At 31.9% G+C, this 25146-nt stretch overlaps 6 protein-coding genes across 6 annotated transcripts; 1 reads left to right on the plus strand and 5 right to left on the minus strand.

Moving 5' to 3' along the window:
- Positions 1-253: 253 nt before the first annotated feature.
- LOC107060721 (uncharacterized N-acetyltransferase p20-like) lies at positions 254-1031 on the minus strand. Its single transcript, XM_015308938.1, has one exon. The coding sequence runs from the start codon at positions 814-816 to the stop codon at positions 304-306; it is 513 nt and encodes a 170-aa protein (XP_015164424.1). The 5' UTR covers positions 817-1031; the 3' UTR covers positions 254-303.
- Positions 1032-1220: 189 nt separating this feature from the next.
- LOC102605404 (translation initiation factor IF-2) lies at positions 1221-6296 on the plus strand. The gene is made up of 4 exons (XM_006347754.2): positions 1221-2426; positions 2513-2662; positions 4713-4898; positions 5752-6296. The coding sequence occupies exons 1-4, from the start codon at positions 1401-1403 to the stop codon at positions 5830-5832; spliced, it is 1443 nt and encodes a 480-aa protein (XP_006347816.1). The 5' UTR covers positions 1221-1400; the 3' UTR covers positions 5833-6296.
- Positions 6297-6694: 398 nt separating this feature from the next.
- On the minus strand, positions 6695-9582 carry LOC102605746 (uncharacterized). The gene is made up of 2 exons (XM_006347755.2): positions 9091-9582; positions 6695-7896 (listed from the first exon to the last, which is right to left on the minus strand). The coding sequence occupies exons 1-2, from the start codon at positions 9411-9413 to the stop codon at positions 7242-7244; spliced, it is 978 nt and encodes a 325-aa protein (XP_006347817.1). The 5' UTR covers positions 9414-9582; the 3' UTR covers positions 6695-7241.
- Positions 9583-10800: 1218 nt separating this feature from the next.
- On the minus strand, positions 10801-11295 carry LOC102593570 (agamous-like MADS-box protein AGL62). Its single transcript, XM_006347800.1, has one exon. It carries the CDS (start codon positions 11293-11295, stop codon positions 10801-10803), a length of 495 nt encoding a protein of 164 aa, XP_006347862.1.
- Positions 11296-14819: 3524 nt separating this feature from the next.
- On the minus strand, positions 14820-15287 carry LOC107060702 (agamous-like MADS-box protein AGL23). Its single transcript, XM_015308888.1, has one exon. The coding sequence runs from the start codon at positions 15285-15287 to the stop codon at positions 14820-14822; it is 468 nt and encodes a 155-aa protein (XP_015164374.1).
- Positions 15288-22607: 7320 nt separating this feature from the next.
- On the minus strand, positions 22608-23075 carry LOC107060703 (agamous-like MADS-box protein AGL61). Its single transcript, XM_015308889.1, has one exon. The coding sequence runs from the start codon at positions 23073-23075 to the stop codon at positions 22608-22610; it is 468 nt and encodes a 155-aa protein (XP_015164375.1).
- Between the last annotated feature and the right edge of the window lie 2071 nt (positions 23076-25146).

The following is a 25146-nucleotide window of genomic DNA, read 5'->3' on the forward strand; positions in this document are numbered from 1 at the left end:
CTATGTCTCTATCTACATCTATTAGTTCATCCAACTGATGACTGCTACTAGGTCTAGATCATATATATATATATATATATATATATCCCATCATATTTTCTTATTTTTGATCTGAGTCAGTTTGTGCATACTTCAACGATAAAAAACAGAAGAAGTAGAAAGCAGATATGTAGAAAATTTCATGAAGATATAGGATACAATATACAAGTAGAGTCTCGCAATACTAAGATATACATATACAATATACGAGTAATTATTTTCAATAGAGCATCGAAAACACTAGCAGGGACATATGTTTAAATTTCATGAAGGTATAGGATCAGTGGAAAGAAAACTATAAAGTACAACATCCTTAATTTCACCTTTAAAGTATAAATACTTTCTAAACATACCATCTTTTACAAACCCAGCCTTCTCCAACACTTTATGTGATGCTTTATGCTCAGCATTAGATAATGCTTGAAGCCTTACTATTTCAGGAAACTCTTCCAAAATTAAAGGAATTGCCATCTTCACCGCCACCGGTGTAATCCCCTGTCCCCAATACTCAACTCCTAAAACATATCCTATCTCAGCTCGACATCTGTCATCACCCGATCCAGGTCGGGCCACCACCATCCCGATCGATCGATCGTCGATGCATATGGATCGACGCCAAGGGATAGAGGATTTGTCGATGAAATTCAACGCATCTTCTTTGGAAGTCAATGTGCTGAAATGGGTGGATCGGGTTATGCGATCATCGGATGCCCATGAGAGTACATCATCAACGTCCGTTGATCTGTATGGACGGAGAGTTATTCTTGATGAATCCATAGCTAAACTAGTTAGCTGCTAATTTTTTATCAGGCTTGTAAGGTCACAAAGGAGGATAATATCACAAAAATGAATGAATATCGGATGTGTTTGGTCCAATCAAAATATAAGGAGTAGTAATAATAAAGTCATTTTCTATGTTTAGTGCGAAAAAATGACTTCATTATCGGATAACTAATTATTTTTCGTTCACTAGTATAGACGTTGAAAAATACTACTCCCTACTATTTTGTTTCCTAGTATTATTTGTTATGAATCTTTAATAAATAGTTAATTGAAATATATATTTTGTATTGACAAACTAAATACTAGAAAACGGAATTGATTGGTTATATGAGTTTTATTTTATTGATTAGAACTCGAGGGATTGAGTTATCCGAAAATCAACTTGTGTGCTCTAAACTAGCAAATCACAAACTTCTGTTAAAAATACTTGAAATTACGAAGTAGTCCTAGTAGAATCTTGTTTTTACAAAATCTAAACCCAAAACTCTTTATGCCGGGTCGTTAAACCTTCGTGCTGGAGACGAAGTAGCTGTAGCACCATTCCCCTTTGGGATCTCATTAACACTACTTCACAAGAAATGAGACGAAGCTTAAGCAAGCTTTCTCACTGCTCTATTGGCCGACCCACCACCGCCTCACCGGCTTACGCCTTTTCCACTTTCTCCGGCGGCGGCGGTGGTGGTAGAGGCAGGGGACGAGGTTCCGATTTCCCAAACTTCGGATTCAGTCCGGGCAAATCCGCATCCGAAGACTCCAAACCGGAATCATCGACTCCTACTACTCCTTCTGGAACTGGACATGGACGAGGTCGAGGTAAACCATTACCTTCGTCCCCAATTGTTCCCTCATTTTACTCCGTTGTCGATAACCCTAATCCTCCTGCTGGCCGTGGCCGAGGTGGGATCGGTCCATTTTCTCCACCACCTCAGCCGCAACAGCAACAACAACAACAGCAGCAGCCACTGAGGAAACCGATTTTCTTCGCGAAGGAAGAAGAAACAGCTGATTCAAATTCTAGTTCTTCTGATGCTCCGACACCGAGAGATGATTCAAATCTCTCTTCTAGTGTAATATCAGTTTTGACTGGTGCGGGGCGAGGGAAGCCCTTGCAAACGGCTTCTCCTGTCTCTGAGAAGCCTAAGGAAGAGAATCGCCATCTCCGGCCTCGGCAGCAGAAAGTTGCAGATTCAGGGGAGAGAGCGAGCAGTCCACCTCCCCAGAGGTTGAGTAGGGAGGATGCAGTAAAAAAGGCTGTAGGGATATTGTCAAGAAGTGATGATGGTGATGGTGATGGTGATGTTGGTGGTGGAAGGGGAATGGGAGGAGGATTTAGAGGGAGGGGTGGTCGTGGTGCGGTGAGAGGCAGAGGGGGAAGGGGAAGGGGAAGAGGAAGAGGAAGAGGTCGTCGGGATGAGGAGAGAGGAGATGGTAGTTTGGAGAGTGGCTTTTATCTAGGTGATGATGCTGATGGGGAGAAGTTGGCTCAGAAGCTTGGACCTGAAGGTATGAATACATTGGCTGAAGGCTTTGAAGAAATGAGTGCCAGAGTGTTGCCTTCTCCCATGGATGATGCCTACATAGAGGCCCTTCACACTAACATGATGGTAACATTTGGCTTGTTGAAAGATTCATTTTATCCAAGTAATTTCAGTTGCTTTATATAGTTCTCTGATGTAACTTTTTTCTGCAGATAGAGTGTGAACCAGAGTACCTGATGGGAGACTTTGAAAGCAATCCTGATATTGATGAGACACCTCCAATTCCTCTTCGTGATGCTCTTGAAAAAATGAAGCCATTCCTCATGGCATATGAAGGGATTAAGGATCAAGAAGAGTGGGAGGTAAAACGGGATCTAACTTGCTTCTACTTTTGTCATATTGCGTTCTGTTATATAAACCATTTGCTATATTTGTGTTACCTCAGCTATGTTTAGTCGAACTTGTAAGGATCTTAAACTTGCTGAATCCTGCTAAACCTTACCTGACATGATGTTAGATTCTTAAACCATATCGTATTTTCCTCTATTTGTGATTTGATCTATCTTTTGCACTATGTGCTTGTAAGATCTTCATTGTTTTTATGCTTTTACACTTCATGTATGCCCAGGACGTTACATTGTACGGTACGATGTCTCTAATCGCGCTAATTTCATAAACCTAGAGAGGACTTAATCAATTTCTCGTTGACAATTGATGGCGTATGACCCACGAATCTAGTGCTTTTATCTCAACTCCAGTTTTAAAGTTTCACCTTGCACTTTATGCTTAAAGTATTAGTCCTATATGCAAAAATTAAGCCTAGGTGATGGCCCTTTGGTTAGTGAAGAACTTTCAATATTGTTACTCTTTATTAAAGAAAAAAGGCCAATGCTATGCCTCGACCCCTCTACAGCAAAATAGTGGATTTCATGGAAATGGGAGAGAAAGAGAGACTGGTGCGCCTGATGTATGAACTACACTAGTATTGATGTGGTTATATGAATGTTAGTCTGACAACCTCACTAGTTCTTTAGGTTTCTGGTTGTAGCGATACCAAGATATCAGTGGAATCTATAGTAGTATACAGATCTATGCATAGACGCCTTAACAAATGAAAATCCATTGACTAAAGAAGGATTTAAGTACATGTAGTTATAGTGATTGTTCTATGGATTCTACATTCCTGAACCTTTGGGGATTGTACTGTATAGTGGCAGGTTCAAAAGTCTCATGCTTTTAGATGAAGCTTTATCATGGAAGTGTTTATGCTGGTTTTCCTATAAAGAAGTATCAACTAAAAATGTCAATTTAAACTTCTTTCCTAATTGGATATTCAGACTTCATGGGCCAAAGCAGTCCCCTAATAGGGACAATCTGTCACAGTTGGAAACTTCGATTCATACACAGAAGTAAACCTTATGCTATGAAATTAAGAGAACATTTGCCTTTAGTGCTATTGCTCATCCCTTGGTTCTCCCACAAGGTAGCTCAAGTTGTGCCTCTTCCCTTACTCGCGTCAACATCGATGAAATAACCACAGTTCTGTAAACAGAAAGCGCAAACAGGCAACAAGGCCCATGAGGTTTGGAGTGAAAAGGGAGAAACGATGGGAAGCCTTTTTTTTTAGGTGAAGAGCATAATATAAGGATTTTTTCTAAAAAAATCTTATGTATAAATTTTAGTTCTATAATAATCAAATTGCTATTAAAATAACTAATTTTAGCATCCAATATACAATGATATGAGTCAACCCCTCTAAGTTGAGATTCAGAGAACCAACTGTTTCGCGCGTGAATCACTTTATGTTATTGCTTAAAATACACAATTACGTGTAGCGCATGTCTTCACCCATGAAACGATTGCCGTTGCTTCACATCCCTTAAGCAACAAAACAATGGCTCTTAACAACACCAAGGAGTCGTTTAGTAGTTGGTTAGAATTGTGCAGGTATTAGTTATGCAAGTGATAGTTATGCAGGTATTGGTTATTCCATCTTCTACCCTGCATAAGATAATACACCAATTCCGTCATAACTTCTACATGTATTAGTTATGTGAGTTTCTTAATTGCAAACCAACCGTCATATTAATTTTATACATGGATAACTAACTTCATAACTAGCTACCAGATGTTGTATAACTTGCACAGAAATTAATACATAGATAGGTTACCTCCTTACTAGCTACCAAGCTATTTCTAAATAACCTTTTCCCCTTAATAATACTATAAGCTCCAGATCCAGCAGAATCACCCAATTCTGTTTTCATTGCAGTTGAGTCTGGACACTGTGCCGCTTAGGAAAGAAATTGTTCGACTTAATGATCATAAAAAATGAAGCAGTTAATCTCTCGGTAACTTTTTCTTTGTTGATCATCTTCTTTAGCTGACTTCACATCCATTTTTTCCTTGCAGGAAGTCATCAAAGAAACTATGGAGACTGTCCCACTTATGAAAGAGATAGTTGATTACTACAGTGGGCCCGATAGAGTAACGGCAAAGCAACAGCAACAAGAGCTGGAAAGAGTAGCAAAAACTCTTCCAGAAAGTGCACCCAATTCAGTAAAGCGGTTCACAGAGCGTGCTGTTCTATCTCTACAGGTCAAGTATTATCAAACATTCATTTGCTTTTAATTATATTTTAAGCCTAATAAGAATGAAACAGTATGAAACCTCATTACTTGAATATTAAGACATAGAAAACTGGTCTAAGAATGAAAGATTTCTCTCTCAGCATTAAAGAAATGAAAAACTGACTTGCAAAATGAGGGAATCAATCTTCTTCTTATTTGGTCACTAGTCTCTATTTACGTGTATTGCAGGGATATCCCATCATAATTAGTACAAAACAGTATGAAACCTCATCACTTAAATTAAAGATGTGTGTAGTCCTTTGAATTGTGTGGTCTTAAACTTGCCATGTAAAATGTCGAAATTGGAAAATTTACTACAATGTGTCATGTATAGATAGGCTATCTCCCCCCCCAAAATGACTATTATCGTCTTCTATTTACTTATAAAAGAATAACTATCCCTCTTTAAATGAGACTAGTACCAACAACCCATGATTTCTAATATACTTGATAATGCTTTCTGGATATGTTGCTCTTGTGGGAAGAAGTTTTTCATTGAATGTTATGGGACTACAGACCTTTTTTATAGTGTTCAATTCGAATATTATCAGTCACTATCATCTTTCTTTTCCCCATTTGTGGGATTACACTTGCTATGTTGTTTATGTATTATCATCTTTCTTTTTTTCATTTTTATATCAAAGGTCTTTGGCTCCTTTGAAAATCCTAAGTTAGTTCTATAGATTAGTTGTTTGTTTTTTCTTAAATTAATGATGTATCTAAAAGATAAAGATATCTTGTGACTGTTTCATCTTTTACCTGGACGCGTGTTTCGTATGTTTCAACTGTGTTGTAATATCTGACAATTATCTATCTTACAGAGCAACCCAGGGTGGGGATTTGACAAGAAATGTCAGTTCATGGACAAGGTGGTAATGGAAGCCTCTCAGCATTACAAATAGATTCACTCCATTCCCCCAAAAGATGTCTTCAATATAGAAGTTGAGATAGATGTGCTTAAACAACACCACTGTGAGCGGAACGATGACTAGGAAATATTGCAATACAAGTTTGTTTACTAGAAATGCTGCGCGTTTGGTTTCTGATATGGAGATTTTGACTTTTTTATTTGAAATATAATGAGTCTTGTTTTAAGGTTGTCCATTGGCATTGAGACATCTCAGTTTTCAATAATTTGAAGATGATTTCTGGTACTTTTCTTAGTGCTTAGGTGTTTGGATTTGCTTAGTACTCGATGTAATAGATAGCCTACCATCACACGGAGCTGTCTTACCCTCAAGATACGAGGATCATACTTCTCGAAATAATTTCAATCCTCCCTTTGGGGAGGCCTAATTTCTTGCAACTGTTCCTTTTTAGTTACATCATTGTTACATTCTATTAACAATATGGCTAAAGCAATGAATTCCTTTCTCAGTTTTGTTGAGTTTTTTCTCAGCTGTTAGGCAAAGTATCATGTACTTCACATTTAACAAGTGAAAATATGACCAGGACACCTCAAAAGATAAGACGCATCTCAGTTTTTTGTCATTTTGAATCTGAATTTTGATTTTCAGTAAGTAATGAGGAATAACAATGTCCGATGTTAGACAGAAATTTGTTGAATCAAGCAAATCATATTCGGAGATGAGAAATACCCTGCAGTTGTTGGAGAATAGCAGATCATTTTACAAAAAAAGTAGTCCGTGAAGATTCCACCAGAGCGCCCTCGCCCTCAACTTCTAATAGGTCATGAAATAGATCAGAATCACTAACAAGTGATCCATACAATATTCGAGTAGCAAATGCCACATGCGAAGAATCTCTAAAAATCATTTGCTTTGTTGATACAGAAAGGGACATCTCTAAATCACTTGACGCTGGAAAATGGACAATAATCCTAAATTGCATTAAACAAAATCTAGAAGCAAGAAAAACAAATAGTCACTTGTTTCATAAGTGGTGACTGAAATAATGCACAACATAGCAGATAATGAAAAAGCCTGCTACAACTAGAAGTTCAAGATACAACAAAAGTTACAAATCAGGTATGATACAGATCAACCTTGTTTCATATATCAGCTGGTCTGCGTGAAATTGTTTCTTCATCACATGATCAGCCTCTGCAGCTAATGCTCGATTCTTCAAGTTTAGGAGTAAGCTTTATGTAAATGACGATCCACCTCCATTTGGGAAATTGCAGCATCTCTTACACACAAACGCTACAAAGATCTATTTCGTGCCAGAATTCCAGCAAAGAATTGTGACAAAAGAATGTGTAGGCAAGAGCGTGCTTTCAAATGCAGTTCCACGATAGCTTTAGACAATAGACGTGAGAATACTAGGTCTTCAAACAAGTTGCGACATGACCTCAAGCTCTGAATCTCCTAAACCCAAACCAAATTTCATAGTGATTGAATAGCAAACTATCATGTGTAAACTTGCCAATATACTCTATCCCTAAATCATTCAACCTCTTTGTGCATTCTTCTCCTCCCAATCGTGAACAGAACTTGATATTATGTGACACAAAGATTCGACCTTCTTGAGGTTTCAATTTAGCAGCTAACCTCTCCAAACCAACCCAAACAAGTTTATCAGGGATATGAAGAAAAACAGCACTTGCATATATCAGATCATACATAGTTCCGGATCCAAATTTACTGAAATCCATGTCTTCACCTCTAACAATAAGGGGACGCTTGTGTAATAAGCCTTGAGATGGAAGCTCATATCTGAATGCAGCCATTAAAGAAAGCTCATCTCTCTCAAGACAGTGGAAGTGTTCTGGGTTCAGATACCGGATGAAATGTAATCCAACACGAAGAGTCCCACATCCAATCTCAAGAACTTGGGCATTTGGGGTTAGATGGGCTGACTCTGCAAGGAATTCAAAAACATCCCTCCCTCCTGCCCATGGCTCTCCATAATTGCTATGGTGTTGTTCTACGAGGAGTTCACCAGGACAAGGAAGGGCAGTGTGATTATTTGTTGGTTCTCCTTCATAATGTGATATGCCCTTGAACCTGAAAAAAGACAGAGAAGTTATAATAGACAAGCAGAGCTACTGCTGAGTAGCTACTAACAATAGCACTTGATCAACACTTCAGATGCATACAAGAGGAAAGCACCTAAGTAACAATTTCCATTTCCTGGCCATGCACTGAACCAAATATGTCTAGGTATTATTTTTTTAACAACCACAACAACTACTATATCTCTTTCCCAAGCTAGTTGGGGTCTATGCATTATCTTTCCATAACGAAAAAGAAAAACAAGGGTGATGAAATCATATGAAGAAATTCAAACTGTAATAAAATATTTATTTCTCGTTAGAGCCTAGTTTCATGTTTATTACTGAGAGTACTAAAAGCACATTTTCTTTCTTTTCAAGGAAAATAATATAAAGGGAGAGGATGGTGAAACCATAAAAGAGAAAACTTACAAAATAAGTGTACTAACACTTACCAAAGCACAATGTCTTCTTAATCATATTCTTCTTGATATGACAAAATAAGATAATTTTGTTTATGAACAGTACCAGTGTCTTCTTAATCATCTACTTATCCTTCTATTAATCAACAACCAGCCCCATGGGGAAGAATAAAATGGAACCTACGACACATTACCTTCTTTCTCTCAATTCCTCTACCGAAGCAATTTATATATCTTTATTTTTTTCGAGATCAAAGACTATGTCATCACTAGCACTCATCATATAGATTATACATTAATTCCCTTCTAGATTGCATATCTTATTAAACTAAATAGATAATAGGAATGTTCCTCAAGCAAATGCATAAAAAACCATACCCTCATAAACAGAAGTCAGGAACAAATTACTAAAACAGCATGAGTTCTTCATCTCACTATCTTTCTACATTAACCAGTGTCACCTAGTACTACAAGAGAGGAAACAAACTTCAAGTAAAACCAAACAATTGCCAGGAATTTCTACAAATTACAGATTTTACAAGTAATCACAATAAAGGCATGACCATTTTAACAACTCAATCAAAACTTCACAGGTCATTCACCTTGTAGTATAATTGCAATAAAATCCTCAATTATACAAAAAAGTATTTTAGTTAGAAAAATAAGTTTGATAATTTTATGCAATTACACTACAAGCTGAGTGTGAAATACTTAAACTTCACCATACGCACACTTAATCCAAGCATGGAGGAAAGTGTGAAAAATAAATTGAGGAAGTTTCATACTGAAGAAGATCCTGAAGCTGTTGTTGGCGAGTACGAGGGTTGATCCCTTTGCGCAGCACATTATCCGCCATATGGAGTCCATTACCTTCGATCTGTTTCTTCACCCACTCTATATCCTCTGTTGACGTCGAGATCCGTTCTCCGGTGCCGGATCTGTAGCCACCGCCGCCACCGACGGCGGTGGTTGGAGGGACAGGGCAATTACACGGTGGTGGTGAGGAGAAAAGAAAGAAGAATAATACGGCGGAAAAGGCGGCGCCGGTAAGGAGCAGCACCGGCAGAGATACTACCACTCCCTTCGACGATGACGATAGCAGAGCCATAAGAGTGGTGAGATTTTTCTGCGTTTCAGTATTTGTAGATTTTGTAGTTCAATAATGGCGCACTACTGTGAGCTCTCGATCTATTGTACCATCTGTTTAGCCGATCGTACATTTCACTCTCTTTTTTCCAATTGCAACTTTTATATGGTTGAATAAAATATCACAAATCATTTTTGCTTTTATGGGAGGACATGTTCATATAAGAATTGAATAAATGTTAACTTATTTTTATGGGAGATATTAAAAAAACATTACTTTTTAATATTAATGATCATTGGTGAAGAATTTTTAATACATCATAAATATTATAATATATTTTATTATGTATGATGTTTTTTTTCATCGTAATTATATTTACTTTTTCTTCTTGAACAAATGTTTACTATATGGATAATATTATGAAATATATGTTAGTTCACAAAATTGATTCCAAGCTTTAAAAGAGTTAATTTAGTATAATTGACGATGTTCATACTATATATGATTTAATAGTTTCAAAAGAAACTTATTAAGTTTCAAATACATTGAAAAAAATAACGATAAAACAATGAAATTGGGAAGAACCTCATTATGATCTCAAATTAGTTAAATTTATGTTTATAGTAATTCCTTGTATTAGTTTCAAGTGTGGCCACAATTATTTGTATTTTTAAAGTTTTTGGAGCTTCAACTTCTCAATCTATAAAATTGAAACGATACAGAGAAGATTAACATGACTCTTGCACAAGAATAACACTCACAAATCAAGAAATAATCCAAATTTTACAATAATGTTAGCCTAGTGATTTCATACGACTTGAAAGAGTAAGACAAAAAGAAATGATCAAAAACATAGTTGAGTTATCTTGATTTTTTTTTTAATTTTATACTTGAATTATCAAATATGTGAGGTTTTTCAAAATACACCTAAATTATCAATTGTTCACATTTTCTATTTGAACATGTAATATTTCAAATAGAAAAAGTGAACAATTAATAATAATGAAGTATTTTAATGGTGAAGATCTAAATAAAAAATTTGCACGACTAATGCTATGATAGAGTTACTAAAATCTTGATAACATTTATATAAAGTGTTTTATAAATATATATTTATTATTATCGCTAAATATAATATAGCATGAATTATATTATTAGCGTTAAATAATGTGCGCTAAATTGTTATTTGTTGTAGTAATATCTCAGTGTTACAATCATTACCCTGTGTGAAGCTTACGGTTTCAAATTTGCAATTAAACTCAATCAAATCACAATTTTTCGAAAATTATGGAATCAACAACATTCTTTAAATAAATAAAATTAAATTGATCATACTAAACAAAAATACCAATATAATTACTAATATATAACAGAGTACAAGTATATAAATCAAATAAGTTAAAAACATTTAAACAAACAAAGCTTCAAACGCCTCAACGTCTTCAATGGAAGCAATCTTTTCTTTTGTTCCTTCCAATTGTTCCTTCAACATTAAGAGTTGATTCAAATTTTGACATTGTTCAACATCTATACCCTCCACCCAATTGCGGAGATTATTCCTCTTTGGAGTTGAAGATGATTTCGATCCCGAAGTTTCACCATACATAACAATATTAGAATTAAAATCAGAATTAGAATTAGAATCACGAGAATTCATGTCTGACATTAATAATTCCATACATCTGCTATTAGAAAAATGTCTTTTTATAGCATAATCAACGTCTCCACAAGTATAAGGCCTTCCTGTGGGTGACAATACAATTGAAGCAACACGAGAACCCGTCATGGATTCAAATTCTTTAGCTTTTTTGAAAAGTCCTTTCCGCCTTTTCGAGAATGTAACCATTCTAGAAGTTTCCTTTATAATTTTCTCTATCTCTATTTTCTTCTTCCCTGTGCCCATTCTCCTAAATTTCCTCTGTGTTTCTTTTTCTTCTTTCGGGTTCTTCTTCAAGAAATATATTTTGCTTTGAAATTAAAACTTTGGGGTAAATATATTTATTTTTTATAGGAGAGATTGAAAACCAGATACCTTTTAGGTAAGGATTTCTAAAACTATATGAATTGGTAGTTTCCTGCTAAAATTATTTTTCTTTTCCATAATTGGTTTCCTTATTTTTCTGTCTCTATATATAAAAAAATGAATTAACTTCTCCAGCGCCTTTTATATTTTTTTCCTAATTTGTTTATTTACCATTCTCAAACAAGGAACGTTGACTGAATTTTGATGTATATACAAAAAAATGTCCCGTAAAATTCCATTTATGTTAAAAAAGTTAGTGGTCAAACCAGCAAAAATTATGTTTCTTCACCCACTCTATATACTCTGATGACGTCGAGATATGTTCTCCGTTGCCGGTCCCCCCCCCCCCCCCGCCACTGACGGTGGTGATGGTTGGAGTGACAGGGCAATTACACGGTGGTGGTGAAGAAAAAAGAAAAAAGAATAATACGGCGGAAAAGGCGGCGCCGGAGAGGAGCAGCACCGGCAGAGATACTACCACTCCTTTCAATTTCGACGATAGCAGAGCCATGAGAGTGGTGAGATTTTTCTGCGTTTCAGTATTTGTACCATCTGTTTATCGGATTATACATTTCACTCTCTTTTTCCGATTGCAATGTTTATATGGTTGAATAAAATTTCACAATTCATTAATATTAGGAGTAACTTATTTTTATGGGAGATTTGAGGAAAATTTTTACTATTAATGATCATTGATGAAGTATTTTTGATACATCATAAATAATATAATATATTTTATTATGAATGGTGATTATTTTTGCCATCGTAATTATATTATTTTTCTTTTCTACTTCTTAAAGAAATGTTTAACTATATGGATAATATTATGAAATATATGATACGCCCTCAGTCCCGTGACTTAAAATAATTTAACTATAAAATGTCTATTTTACTCTTAATGAAATGATTTACAACCACACAAATTTCTATCATTCATTTTAGACCACAAGTTTTAAAAGTCTTCCTTACTTTCTTAAACTCTGTGTCGAGTCAAACTACCTCACATAAAATGGGATGGGGGAGTAGTTTGTATAAAGGGCGTTTGGATTGACTTAAAAGTTGATGAAATCTACTTTTAAATTAGTTTTTAACTTCTGGAGTGTTTGACAAATATATATATATAAATTTAAAATAAGTTTAAAATGATTTAAAATAAGTCAAAAATCAAATGTAGGTCTCCCCTACTTTTTATATTTTGATTTAAAAGTCATTTCAATTTAACTTTTTTACTTTTGACTTAAAAGTTACTCTACTTTTTTAAGTCAATCCAAACAGACTCTTAATTGCAAGTTTTAAAAGAGTTAATTTATGGAAAAATAACTTGAATATGTACCTTTCAATAAATAATTATTAATTTTAACAATACTTTTTATTTATTACTATTTATAGCAATATATATCAGTATTATGATAAATCTGCAATACGTATTAAAAGTGAATTATGTATGCAATATATTTGTATTATAATTGTTTTAAAATATATTATGATTGTTTGGTAAGAAATTGACACATTGTATTATAAGTGTATTAAATGTGTGATAAATATATTATTCATCAATAAAACTTGTATTATGTGTTTTATAAATTGTTCTTTGTAATATGTCTTAAAATTGTATTATAAATATATTAAAAGTAATCAAGTAAAAAAAAATGACATTGCTATAAATGGTACTAAATATTTTCTTAATATAGTATATTTATGTAAATCTTTCTTAATTTATTACTACAATTGAAGGAAGAAAATTGTTCATATTAGAAATGATTTAATAGTTTCAAAAGAAACTTATTAAGAGTCCATTAAGTATTTGACAAATTCTTAAAACTGATTTTTAAATGGAAGTACAAGTTGTTTTTCTGCTTGGGAAGAATTTTTTTTTAAAAACCAGAAGCAGAAATAGAAAATTAATTTTTTTTAAGGCTAAAATATCCCTCACATATGTACATATTTATCAGTATATATCTTATTAATTAATTAACATATCTCATAAGTATGGTTAATTTTTATTCAAGAATTTTATTTTTTATTTTTATTTATTTATGTTTTATATTATTATTATTATATATTACTTTATGTATTATTTATATATATTATATTGTTGTGTGAAGCTTGCATTTCCAATTTTTTTTCATTAAAATCAACAAAAATAAATTGATTATACTTAAAAAATTATAATTAATACATCATCACCAAAAGGTAATACAGAACGACTCAACAACTTCAATGGAAACAATCTTTTATCTTGTTCCTTCCAATTGTTGCTTTAACATTAAGAGTTGATTCAAATTTTGATATTGTTCAATATCTATACTCTCCACCTACAGAGTCCTCTTCGAGATTGACGATGATTTCCGCCATAAACAATAACATCAGAATCAGAGTCAGAATCAGAAGAATGAGAATTTAGCCCTAAAGTTAATAATTTTATACATCTAGTACTAGAAAAATATCTTTTTATAGCGGAATGAATGTCTCCACAAGTATAAGGCCTTTCGGTTAGTGAAAAACAACTAAGGCAAGGGGTGGCCCAGTGGTTTGAGCTTGGGACTTCCATGTTGGAGGTCTCAAGTTCGAAACCCCTTGCCTTTGCGGTTTGCCTTCTGGGTCGAGTTCGTCGCACTAGGTTTGCCTAGTCTGGGTTACCTCTCCTATGTGGTTTGCGAGCTATTGCATAGGAGCGGGGGTTTTACCTTGTGCGCACCCAAAGGGTAGCTGCTGCGGGTTTCCCTTGTCATCAAAAAAAAAACCAAGGCAACATGAAAACCCGTCATAAATACAAATTCTTTAGCTTTTTTTGAAAATGTTTTCCGTCTTTTTGAGAATGTGACTGTTCTAGAAGTTTTCTTTGTGATTTTTTCGATCTCTATGTAATATTTCACATAAGAAAAATATTCCCAAATGTTTCCATTCCTCTAGAAAAGTGGAAACTAAAGACACTATGAATTTTATTTTTATTCTTACCCATTTGTTTTTTATTTAAAAATAGAAGTATTTTATTTATCTTTTTAATACATATATATGTATTTTGCCCTCAAACAATGAAATTAGTGACCTAGGGGTTAAGACAGCCCTTTCAACACATATGGGTTAATTTTTCAGAATATACGTCAGACATATAACACATTTCTTTGAAAAGTGAACTACTTAAGAGTGAAATTGGTTGATGAAAACAAATGATTTTCACAAATGAAACATCAATTTTGAAACTACAATAACGAAATAGTTGATTTATAAAATTCACTCAATGCTCATTTATATGATAAATCTAAATAATTAAAACATACAATGGAAAAAACTTATCATAATCTCCTTTCGATTCTGCACTGCATTTTAACAATAGTACAATCTAATTATTTTTTAAATATGCTCATGCTCTATTTTTAGACCACTTATTCTATTGAAACATGCTAGATAAACAAAGCTTGAAATGATTCAGAATCTGTGGAAACAATTTTCTTTCTGGTTCCTTCCAATTGCTCCTTCAACATTAATAGTTGATTCAAATTTTGACATCCTTCTACATCTATATCCTCCACCCAACTGCGGAGACCATTCCCCTTTGGGGCTGATGATAATTTTGACCCCGAAGATTCGCCAAAAACATCAGAAGAGGAATGATGAGAATTCATCACTGGTGTTGACATTTCTGGGCGAATACAGCTAGGAAAATGCCTTTTTATAACAGAGTTGACATCTCCATAAGTATAAGGCCTGTCAAAAGGTGAAAAAACAATAGAGGTAACATGAGAACTTGTCAAGGATTCAAGCTCTTCAGCTTTTTTGAAAAGTCCTTTCCTTCTTTTCGAAAATGCCACCATTCTAGCAGTTTTCTTTGTGATTTTTTTGATCTCTATCTTCTTCTTCCCTGTTCCCATTCTCCTTATTTCGTTTTGTTCTTCAAGAAGTAAGATTTGTTTTGAAATTTGGGATGCTTCTAAGGTTTGGTGAAAATGTTAATTTATAGAGAGAGATAGAAAATCAGATATCTATTGAAATTATTTTTTTTCTATATTTCGTTTCCAAAATTCTATGGGCATATATGGAATGCAATTAAATCTTCAGAAGAAAATCATTTATTTTATATCCAAGTTTAACTTGTGAATTGTGATTATATAGTAATTCAAATTTGGAAGTAAGCAATATACCAAAAGGATCTCAAATTAGCTTATATTTAAAAAATATGGATAATGCTTTACTTTGGTTTATAAATATATTTCATTTTATTTAAAGGGTCCTTATGTTTAATAAAATATGTATTTTTTGTTCTTAATATATTTCACCTTATTGAAATTGTTTTAACGTATAACAAAAGGTGTTCATTTTGGTCATTTAGCCTAAATCTATAGATTTATAAAATAAAATTAAAAAGTGTTAATTTTTACTGTGAACTCCATGTGACTAACAAAATTCACAATTGTTGTCTTGTTTGTTAACTGCTAAGAAAAACTTCATGAAATCTAACATCATTGTCTCTAATTTTCGAATAAAATTTACTATTTTCTCTTTCTCAAAATTTACGTATGACATTTATAAGTAAGTTATCATTTTGGTTTATTTTAGTTGGGGAAGGACCAATATACCCCTCAACTTTGCCATTTAGAGCTGATATACCTCGTTATAATTAAAAGTGGCTCATATATACCCTCACTGTTACACAATTGGCTCGCATATACCCTTACCATTACAAAAGGAGCTCAGATTCATATACCCTTCACCTAACGGAAGTGAAAAATTAGTTTTAAATTTATTTTTTTTACTTTAAATTTTAAAAAATTCATGTAGGAGTATATATATGATCCTTCTAACAAAGTTCAAGGTATATTTTAATCTTTTTCATCCACAAATTATTTTTTTACTTCTTTGATTATCATTATTCTAGTTTCTTGTTCTTTTTTATTTCATTCTTTAGTGTAAAGAAAAAATTTAAAACTAATTTTTTTTTTGTGGCTATATTATAATTTAGTTTTTGTATTTGTGAAAATACATTTAAAATGAGCATCTATAATAAATTTACAAGAAAATTAGTGAAACATAAATAAATTTGACCATCAAAATAATAAATTTAAATTAGTAGTTGAAACAAAAAAAGAAAAAAAAATACGTGCGAGGAGGATCAAATATGCCCATATGAAAAAAAAAATGAAAAAAATGCCATATGGATTATATTTTTTTCAAAAAAATTATTAAAAGATTAAATTAAAATTTATTATTTCACTTCCATTAGAGGAAAAGAATAAATGAGAGCTATTTATATAACAATATGGGTATATATGAACTATTTTCATAACAACGAATATATATGCTCTAAATGACAAAGTTAAGGAGCATATCAGACCATTTTTCCTTTTAATTTTAAGTTGGTAGAGGTCCAACACCAATAAACATTCATTGTAAAGTAGTGTTATTTTTTCGTTATAAACTTGTTACACAAAAGTGTGAAATGATGTTTTAATGACTTCAAATGGATTTCAAAATAAGATTTATTTTTGAGAAAAAAAACTAATTAGTCATCTTAATTTTGATCCTTTTTTATGTACTACTAAACAGAAAACATGTTTATGTTTGTGAAAATGAATACTTTTCTTCATATTACACCTGAATGGGAAACTTTTTACCCTTGAAACTTGAAAGCTTGAAAGTTAATTAAATATCTATTTTTATTAAATTAAAATGTACATATTTAAATTTTCAATCAATATTATATATATGAAAAATCCTTTTGGCTAGAAGTTTTGGCCAGAATGGTAAAATAACATATTTCACACTATGTTATTTTATCTTTTTGAACATTTTTATATACTCTTTTAACTTTAATACATTTTAATTAAAAAATGAAAAAAAAAGATCAGTTTATTTTAAAATAAAAAATATATTATAGACTTTATAAATTTCTGGCCAAATTCTGGCCAAATTTTCTGGTCATTTAGCATATATATATATATATATTGGAAGGGTTGAAATCTTTAATTGTTATTTTTTCTCTTTTTTTTAACCTTACAAAAATATTGTTATTATCTTTTTTTCTAATTCCATAAAATTATACTTAAAATAATATGAGAAGTATAAAATAATAATTTATAAACGTAAAATAAAATTCTTATATGAAATTTAACCAGACTTATGAGATATGTCAATTAATTAATAAGAGATTTATTGATATATATATATATGAGAAATTTTAGTTTTGAGTAAAATAATTTTTTGTTTTTGCTTCTGCATTTTTTAAGAAGAAGAAATTTTTAGTTTTTTCCCCAACAATAGAAAATTACTTATGTTTTTAATTAAAAACAATTTTATTGATTTACCAAACACAATTTTTTTAACAAAAATGTATTTTTCTCAAATAAGTGCTTCTAGCCTCTCATTTGGAAAATTCTCCATTGCTATCAGCATTAAAATAATGCACTAGGACATGTCAATTGAGTGTCAATAAAATTTTTACCATAAATAATTAAGCTAGTTTTATTTGTGAAAAATCTATAAAAAATCAATTTGAATTAAATAACATATTTTACTTTTTCTTAATTTAACTAAATACTTTCTAGAAACCAAATTATTTTAGGAAATTACTTGTAATTAGAAAAATCTTTTACTTTTTTGATACAATCCTCAAAAAGAAAGTTAATTAAATTATTAGTAAACAAATAGAAATGAGAAGACACATCTCCTCACTTAAGGGGGTAAGAAGTTGTGTGATTTGAATCAATATAATATGGGAAAAGGGTCAAAAGTACCCCTCAACTTTAGTTTATTAGTTGACTATACCTCTACCGTTAAAACAAAGTTATTTATACCCTCGCCATTACTAATTTCACCATTTATACCCCTCAATTGACGAAAATTACCAAATTAAACAAAATTGACCCGATTTCTTAAAAAAATGACCCATACCCCATTTTAAACCCATGTCCGACCCATCAATCTATCTTTAAAAAAAAAACATTTTCCTTGCCCTTTAGCCACCATTTCTACAACTTTTTTTATTCTTCCTTTTAATTTTTTTTTTCTCCAAATTCCAGCAAAAAGTGAACATCATCACTGCCTCTTCTCATGACTGCAAAAAACAGCCATCTTTGTGAGAAGCACATATACCTACTTCACCAATTTCCTTACAAAGTTAAATTTTTACAATAGGGAATCTTACTTACACTAAAATGATGGAAAAAGAAATAGTGTGTAGGTGTGTGCACTAAAAGGAATCGGAGAGTTTGGAGAAGAAAATTAGAGGGGAGGATGGGGTGTGCAAATGTTTCTGCAAATGGGCAGGGTCTTTGAGGAAGACAAAACAGGGGGTGGGGGTTGTGAATTTTCTTTTAGGTTTAATTTTTTTGTTGTAATTATTTGGGTAAAATCCATGTCTGCTTCGAGCTCCGGCGACGATGGTTAGCTTCGGAATGGCCATGGCCGACCACGATGGCGCTCTCCTTTTTCTCTTTTCTCCATTAATAGAGTCATCATACTAGTCTAAAAGTGCTCAGATCTGATCAGTTTTTGTGTTTTAGTTGCTGCTCGACAATGTCTTTGAAGTCACGCCACATCTCCCTCTTCCCTGTTAATGTTAAATCCGATCAACAAAATTATTTCTCTGGTAAAATTTTATTTTTTCAAATAAAATTTATTGATTGTTTGTTTTCGTTTATTTTCTAGTATTTCTTGGTTGCTTCATTGTTGATAAAGAAAAAATAAAGTTCAAATGAAGAGCAAATGAAGAATCATGGCAGAATTGGAGAAACACAATTGAAGAATTATCATGACAGTAGCTCCAAATAATTATTTTTTTGAGAATGGGTATAGAAAATGAGTTAAATTTTTTTGGGTTTAAGTTAGATAAATGGGTTGGGCATGGGTTTAAAATGGGGAGTGGGTTATTTTTTAAGAAATCGGATCAATTTTGTTTGTAATGGGGATTACCGTCAATTGAGGGGTATATATGGTGAAATTAGTAACGGCGAGGGTATAAATAACTTTGCTTTAACGGTAGGGGTACAGTCAACTAATAAACTAAAGTTGAGGGGTATTTTGACCCTTTTCCCATATAATATTGATAAATGAAAAGAAACATATTTTTTCATTTAAAATGGTGATGAATTATACATAAAAAAAATTAAAAAATTCTAAAAAAAAGACAAATGAAAAGATACGTCTTTTCGTTTAAGATGGTACTAATAAGTTATACACAAATAAATTAGAAAAATATTACAAAAAAGATAGATTCTTCGTGATGGATGAATGAAACTGGATAAAAAAAAAAGATAATTAGTATGGTAAAATGAAATAAGACATGAAAACTAATTAACACATATGTTACTAATTTTGTCAAGAGGCTTCGTCCCTTAACCCGTAGCGAATTCATACAAGACAACAACATGTTAACTGTTAATTGAGTGCTAATATATTTTTTACCAGAAATAATTAAGTTGATTTGACTAGTGAAAAATAGATAACATCCCATTTAAATTAAACAACATAATTTACTTTTTTTCTTAATTTAACCAAATAGTTTCTAGAAACCAAATTATTTTAGGATATTACTTATAATAATTAGAAAAAACAATAATACTCAACTATTACTTTCCAATGTTTCCATGTACAACCCTTAAAAGTAAAGTTAATTAAATCAACAGTAAACAAACATAAATAAAAAAAACACGTCTCTTCATGTAAGAACCAAGATGTCGTCTGATTTAAATTAATAGAAAATAGACAAATAAAAAGACATGTTTTCTCGTTTAAAATAATGAATTGATGATAAATTATAGGGAAAAGGGTCAAAAATACTCTCAACTTTAATTTATTACTTGACTACATATCTGCCGTTAAAACAAAGTTATTTATACCCTCGTTGTTATTAATTTTACCAATTATACCCTTCAATTGACGGAAAATTTCAAATTCACTCAAATTAACCCAAATTTAAATTTAAAAAAATAATTCCCTATTTTAAACCCAAAGCCCCGATCCCTCTCCCATTTCTAAAATCCCAAATTTTATAGTAATCTCCTGTGACCTTTTGCTCAGGTGGGTCCATTAGCCTTGATTTTGTTCTAGTAGCAGCTAAAAGATGCGATTTTCTCCAAAACGAAGAGCTGGTACTGAGCACAACCTCATCTTTTAAATCCGATCTAGTACTCAAATTGGACCGGCGGCAAATCGATACATTACTGGCAAGGTTCCGATTGAAAGAAACCCGAACTTCCCTCGGCGTAAGTACGCCGTGGTTGGGGCTTTCTTCCACCCTAGATAACGGAGACGACCATGAAAAGGGCGATTCCGTTACGAAATCGAAATCTTTGATGTCATCCCTCATGCGTTTCATTGCTGCATCGTTAGAGAAATCGTAACTGGAATCTCTATACACCTTATTTTGTATACTCTCATATGTACTGGCATTGTTACTCAACTGGGTTTTCGAAGAAGATGAAGAAGAAGAGAGCTCTGTTTCTCTATGGGTTTTGGGGGTTTCTCTGATATTCGCTTTGACGACTACTTCTTTCCTATCAGTTGCATCCATACCCGAAGAACTCATTGTAGAAAAACTGCGTATTGGGGTTTCTTTCAATAAATTTTGACGTTCTTCTATTGGGTGTGAAGGAGAGTTAACACAATAAAGATAATGAACCACAGACAGATATATGAAAGACCTCAACTTTTCCATTAAAAACAAGGAAAAAAAAGAAAAGGGTCAGTACAAAATAGAGTTAGAAACAAATGAATATTTTAAAACGACAATGGCAGTGAGATTAACAGAGCGACATAGAGAGATTAACACAGTTGAATATTTTTTGTGTGTGAATAAATTTTGGTAGAGACAAGAGAGAAAAATTTGGCAACTTTGAAAATTGGAATGAAACGGAAATGGAGCTTGTGTTCCATTAATGGAGGAATCGTGAATCGAGACCATATAGTTGCGTGAGTAAAAGGGGAATGGGTTATACCGATTAAAAAGATAGAGGGGTCGGGGTATTGAGTTTAAAATGGGGAATGAGTTTTTTTTAAAAATTCGTGTTAATTTGAGTGAATTTGGAATTTTCCGTCAATTAAAGCTACTTTTGACTCTTTTCCCTAAATTATATGCAGATAAATTTTAAAAAAATAGAATGAAAAAATAAATAAATAAAAATGTGTATTTTTATTAAAGATGCATCTTTTCATTTAACACGGGGATAAAAATGTGTATTTTTATTAAAGATGCATCTTTTCATTAGCTTATATACAAATAAATTAGAAAATAATAATGAAAAAGGTAAGTTATTCGCAATAAGTGACCTGAACTGTTATGGAAAAAAATAATAAATATGATAAAAATAAAACAGGACATGGAAACTAATTAATTTTTTTAACTAAATTAAATATTAGAGTAAAATTTAATAAATATTTAAAATAGTTTGTATCTATAAAATAATCTTAATATTAGTAGTACATTAACAATTGTCCTTTTTCATAATTTGACTCAAAGATCAACCAAATGCAATTTGTTTATAAGAAACACCTTTCAGATGAATCGGTCAAACACAAATTGTTTTTTTAAAAAAAAAACACTTTTCTAAAAAGTCATTTTAAAAAAGTGATTCTAAAAATAAGTCGTTTTTAGCAACAACACCAAACATACTCTTATTTATTAACAAAATCTCATCAAAATAGAAGAAAACACATTTTTAATTTACATAAAGCATATACAATACAACTTAATTAAAAGTCCTAACTAGTTTTTTTGTGAGGGTTGATTTTAGAGTTAGAATAATTAAATTGACTTTTCTTTCGTGAGAGTTAAGTCAGGGTTAGGGTAATCAAATTGACAGATGAGCATGTTTACACATATAACTTTTATAGGGTTTGTTTTCAATAATTCTAATATTTATATCAACACACATGGACTAATTTTTCAAGATATACGTCAGATATATAACACATTTCTTTGAAAAGAGAACTATTTAACAGTATCCAGTGAAATTGGTAAGTAAAAACAAATGATATTCACAAACGAAACATCAATTTTGAAAATACAATAACGAAATAGTTGATTTATAAAATTCACTCAATGCTCATTCATATGATAAATCTAAATAATAAAACATATAATGGAAAAAACTTCTAATAGTCTGCTTCTGAACTGCATTTTAACAATAGTACAATCAATTTTTTTTTAAAAATATGCTCATGCTCTATTTTTAAACCACTAATTCTATTGAGACATGCTACATAAAAAAAGCTTGAAATGATTCAGAATCATTGGAAACAATCTTCTTTCTGGTTCCTTCCAATTGCTCTTTCAACATTAACAGTTGATTCAAATTTTGACATCCTTCCACATCTATGTCTTCCACCCAGCCACGGAGACCATTCCCCTTTGAGTTCGATGATGATTTTGACCCAGAAGATTCGCCAGAAACATCATAGGAGGAATGATGAGAATTCATCACTGATGTTGATGTTACTGAGCGATTACAGCTAGAAAAATGCTTCTTTATAACAAAGTTAACATCTCCGTAAGTATGAGGAATGTCAGAAGGTGAAAAAACAACGGAGGTAACACGAGAACTTGTCAAGGATTCAAGTTCTTCAGCTTTTCTGAAAAGTCCTCTTTTTCTTTTCGAAAATGCCACCATTCTAGCAGTTTTCTTTGTAATTTTTTCGATATCTATCTTCTTCTTCCCTGTTCCCATTCTCGTTAATTTGTTTTGTTCTTCAAGAAGTAAGATTTGTTTTGAAATTTGGGATACTTTTAAGGTTTGGTGAAAATGTTAATTTATAGGGAGAGATTGAAAATCAGATGTCTATTGAAATTTTTTCTATATTTTGTTTCCAAAATTTTGTGGGCATATATGGAATGTAATTTAATTTTTGAGAAGAAAATCTTGACTGATCATTTATTTTGTGTCAAAGTTTAACTTGTGAATTGTGATTATATAGTAATTGAAATTTGGAAGTAAGCAACATACCAAAAAGATCTCAAATTAGTTTATGTTTAAAAAATATGAGAAAATATGAATAATGCGTTATTTTGGTTTATAAATATATTTCATTTTATTGAAATGGTCCTTACGTGTAATAAAAGGTGTTAATTTTGATTCTTAATATATTTCACTTGATTCAAATTGTTCTTAATGTATAACAAAAGTTGTTCATTCTGATCCTTTAGCCTAAACCTAATATATTTATAAAATAAAATTAAAAAGTGTTAAATTTAATTGTAAACCCTATGTAACTAACAAAATTCACCATTGTTGTCTTGTTAATTAACTCCAAAGAAAAACTTCATTAAATCTAACATCATGGTCTCTACTTTTCGAATAAAATTTACTTTTTTCTCTTGCTTAAAATTTACCATTGACATTTATAAGTAAGATCTAATTTTTGTTTATTTAAGTTTTAAGCTAGAAGAGGTCCAAGACCAACAAACATTCATTGTGAAGTAGTTTTTTTTTTTGTTATAAACTTGTTACACAAAAGTATGAAATGAGGTTTTAATGACTATAAATGTATTTCACAATAAGATTTTTTTTTGAGAAAATTATAATAATATAATTAGTCATCTAAATTTTGATCCTATTTATCATATATATATATATGGAAAAATTACTGAAATACATGTCTTATGTTTCTCTTATTTCTAATATTCCCTTCTATTTTTAAAAACCTCTAAAATTCCTTATTTCTCTCCTAATTCTAAATTATTTTATAATATATCCGAGCTAGTTTTTAATGTATCCGAGCTACATATTATGTATCCGATTTGTTTTACTTTTAAGGGATTAATGTAATTACAAACTAAATAGGGATAAATTGTAATTTCATATTAAGACTATGTGATTCATAAAATTTATACTATATATATATAAGTGGGGGAGCCCCTAACTTGAAAGTTAGATTACGATTTTGCCTCTATGATAAATTAAAATGTAATTCCAAATTAATTGTTCTTTAATTTTGTGTGAATCTTTATTATTTGTCATTAACGTGTTGTTAAAGGTAGTGATTTTAATTAAATATGTAGGGATGAAAAGCAGTGTGGGCTGTATAGTTGCTGGGCAAATCCACAAAGATTTCAACTCATTCCACTCCATCCCGCATTAGGATAAACCCACACTTGCATCGCCCGATAGTTATCCTATGGATAGTTCTTTTTTGTTTGCATTTCTATATATTAGCCTTAACTTGGCATGTCATACCGTTTTCATTCTTTGTATGATTAGTTTGAGTTTGTAATTTTTTATAATTTTTTATGTTACACATTATTGACATACGGTTTTGTATATATAGATGTACTATATTATTGTAACGATCGGTTCCCATCGTTATAGAAAAGTCAACGGGGAAAATTTTTGGACCCAAAAACTTTTTGATAGTAATTTGGAATTTTCCAATCTAGTCCAGATTTAATTTGGATAGAATCTTCAGTAAGGTCTAGGGAAATCTGGTAACAATTGGGAGATCTAATTATGAATTTGATCATATGAATATATAGCTAAGACATTAAGGAAACCGTACGACTTTACAGAATTGAATTCAGGTGAGTAGAACTCCCGAAACTGATCGTAGCGTGAACGGGTATTTTCTAAGTGTCATGGGATGAAGGTGTGTTGTGAAATTGGGGTTTGGAATTCTTAAATTTGCTCACTGTTTCCGTGCAAGCCGTTGTGGCGGAATTATTCCCGCCAAGGCAGGGCCGCCATAGTGGGGTGAGGACCGCTGTGGCAGGACAGACGCGGCTTAAGTCAAAAATAAACCCCAAAA

This window comes from Solanum tuberosum, unplaced genomic scaffold (genome assembly GCF_000226075.1).
Source record: "Solanum tuberosum cultivar DM 1-3 516 R44 unplaced genomic scaffold, SolTub_3.0 scf00092, whole genome shotgun sequence".
NCBI classification, from domain to species: domain Eukaryota; kingdom Viridiplantae; phylum Streptophyta; class Magnoliopsida; order Solanales; family Solanaceae; genus Solanum; species Solanum tuberosum.

What these genes read in the sequence shown, in the direction of transcription:
- LOC107060721 (XM_015308938.1), bottom strand. Translation starts at nt 816, where the DNA reads ATGGATTCATCAAGAATAACTCTCCGTCCATACAGATCAACGGACGTT.
- LOC102605404 (XM_006347754.2), top strand. Translation starts at nt 1,401, where the DNA reads ATGAGACGAAGCTTAAGCAAGCTTTCTCACTGCTCTATTGGCCGACCC. An exon ending in CCCTTCACACTAACATGATG is followed by an intron (nt 2,427 to 2,512) that starts GTAACATTTGGC and finishes TTTTTTCTGCAG; the next exon opens with ATAGAGTGTGAACCAGAGTA. An exon ending in GTGCTGTTCTATCTCTACAG is followed by an intron (nt 4,899 to 5,751) that starts GTCAAGTATTAT and finishes TCTATCTTACAG; the next exon opens with AGCAACCCAGGGTGGGGATT.
- LOC102605746 (XM_006347755.2), bottom strand. Translation starts at nt 9,413, where the DNA reads ATGGCTCTGCTATCGTCATCGTCGAAGGGAGTGGTAGTATCTCTGCCG. An exon ending in CAGCTTCAGGATCTTCTTCA is followed by an intron (nt 7,897 to 9,090) that starts GTATGAAACTTC and finishes GTCTTTTTTCAG; the next exon opens with GTTCAAGGGCATATCACATT.
- LOC102593570 (XM_006347800.1), bottom strand. Translation starts at nt 11,295, where the DNA reads ATGGGCACAGGGAAGAAGAAAATAGAGATAGAGAAAATTATAAAGGAA.
- LOC107060702 (XM_015308888.1), bottom strand. Translation starts at nt 15,287, where the DNA reads ATGGGAACAGGGAAGAAGAAGATAGAGATCAAAAAAATCACAAAGAAA.
- LOC107060703 (XM_015308889.1), bottom strand. Translation starts at nt 23,075, where the DNA reads ATGGGAACAGGGAAGAAGAAGATAGATATCGAAAAAATTACAAAGAAA.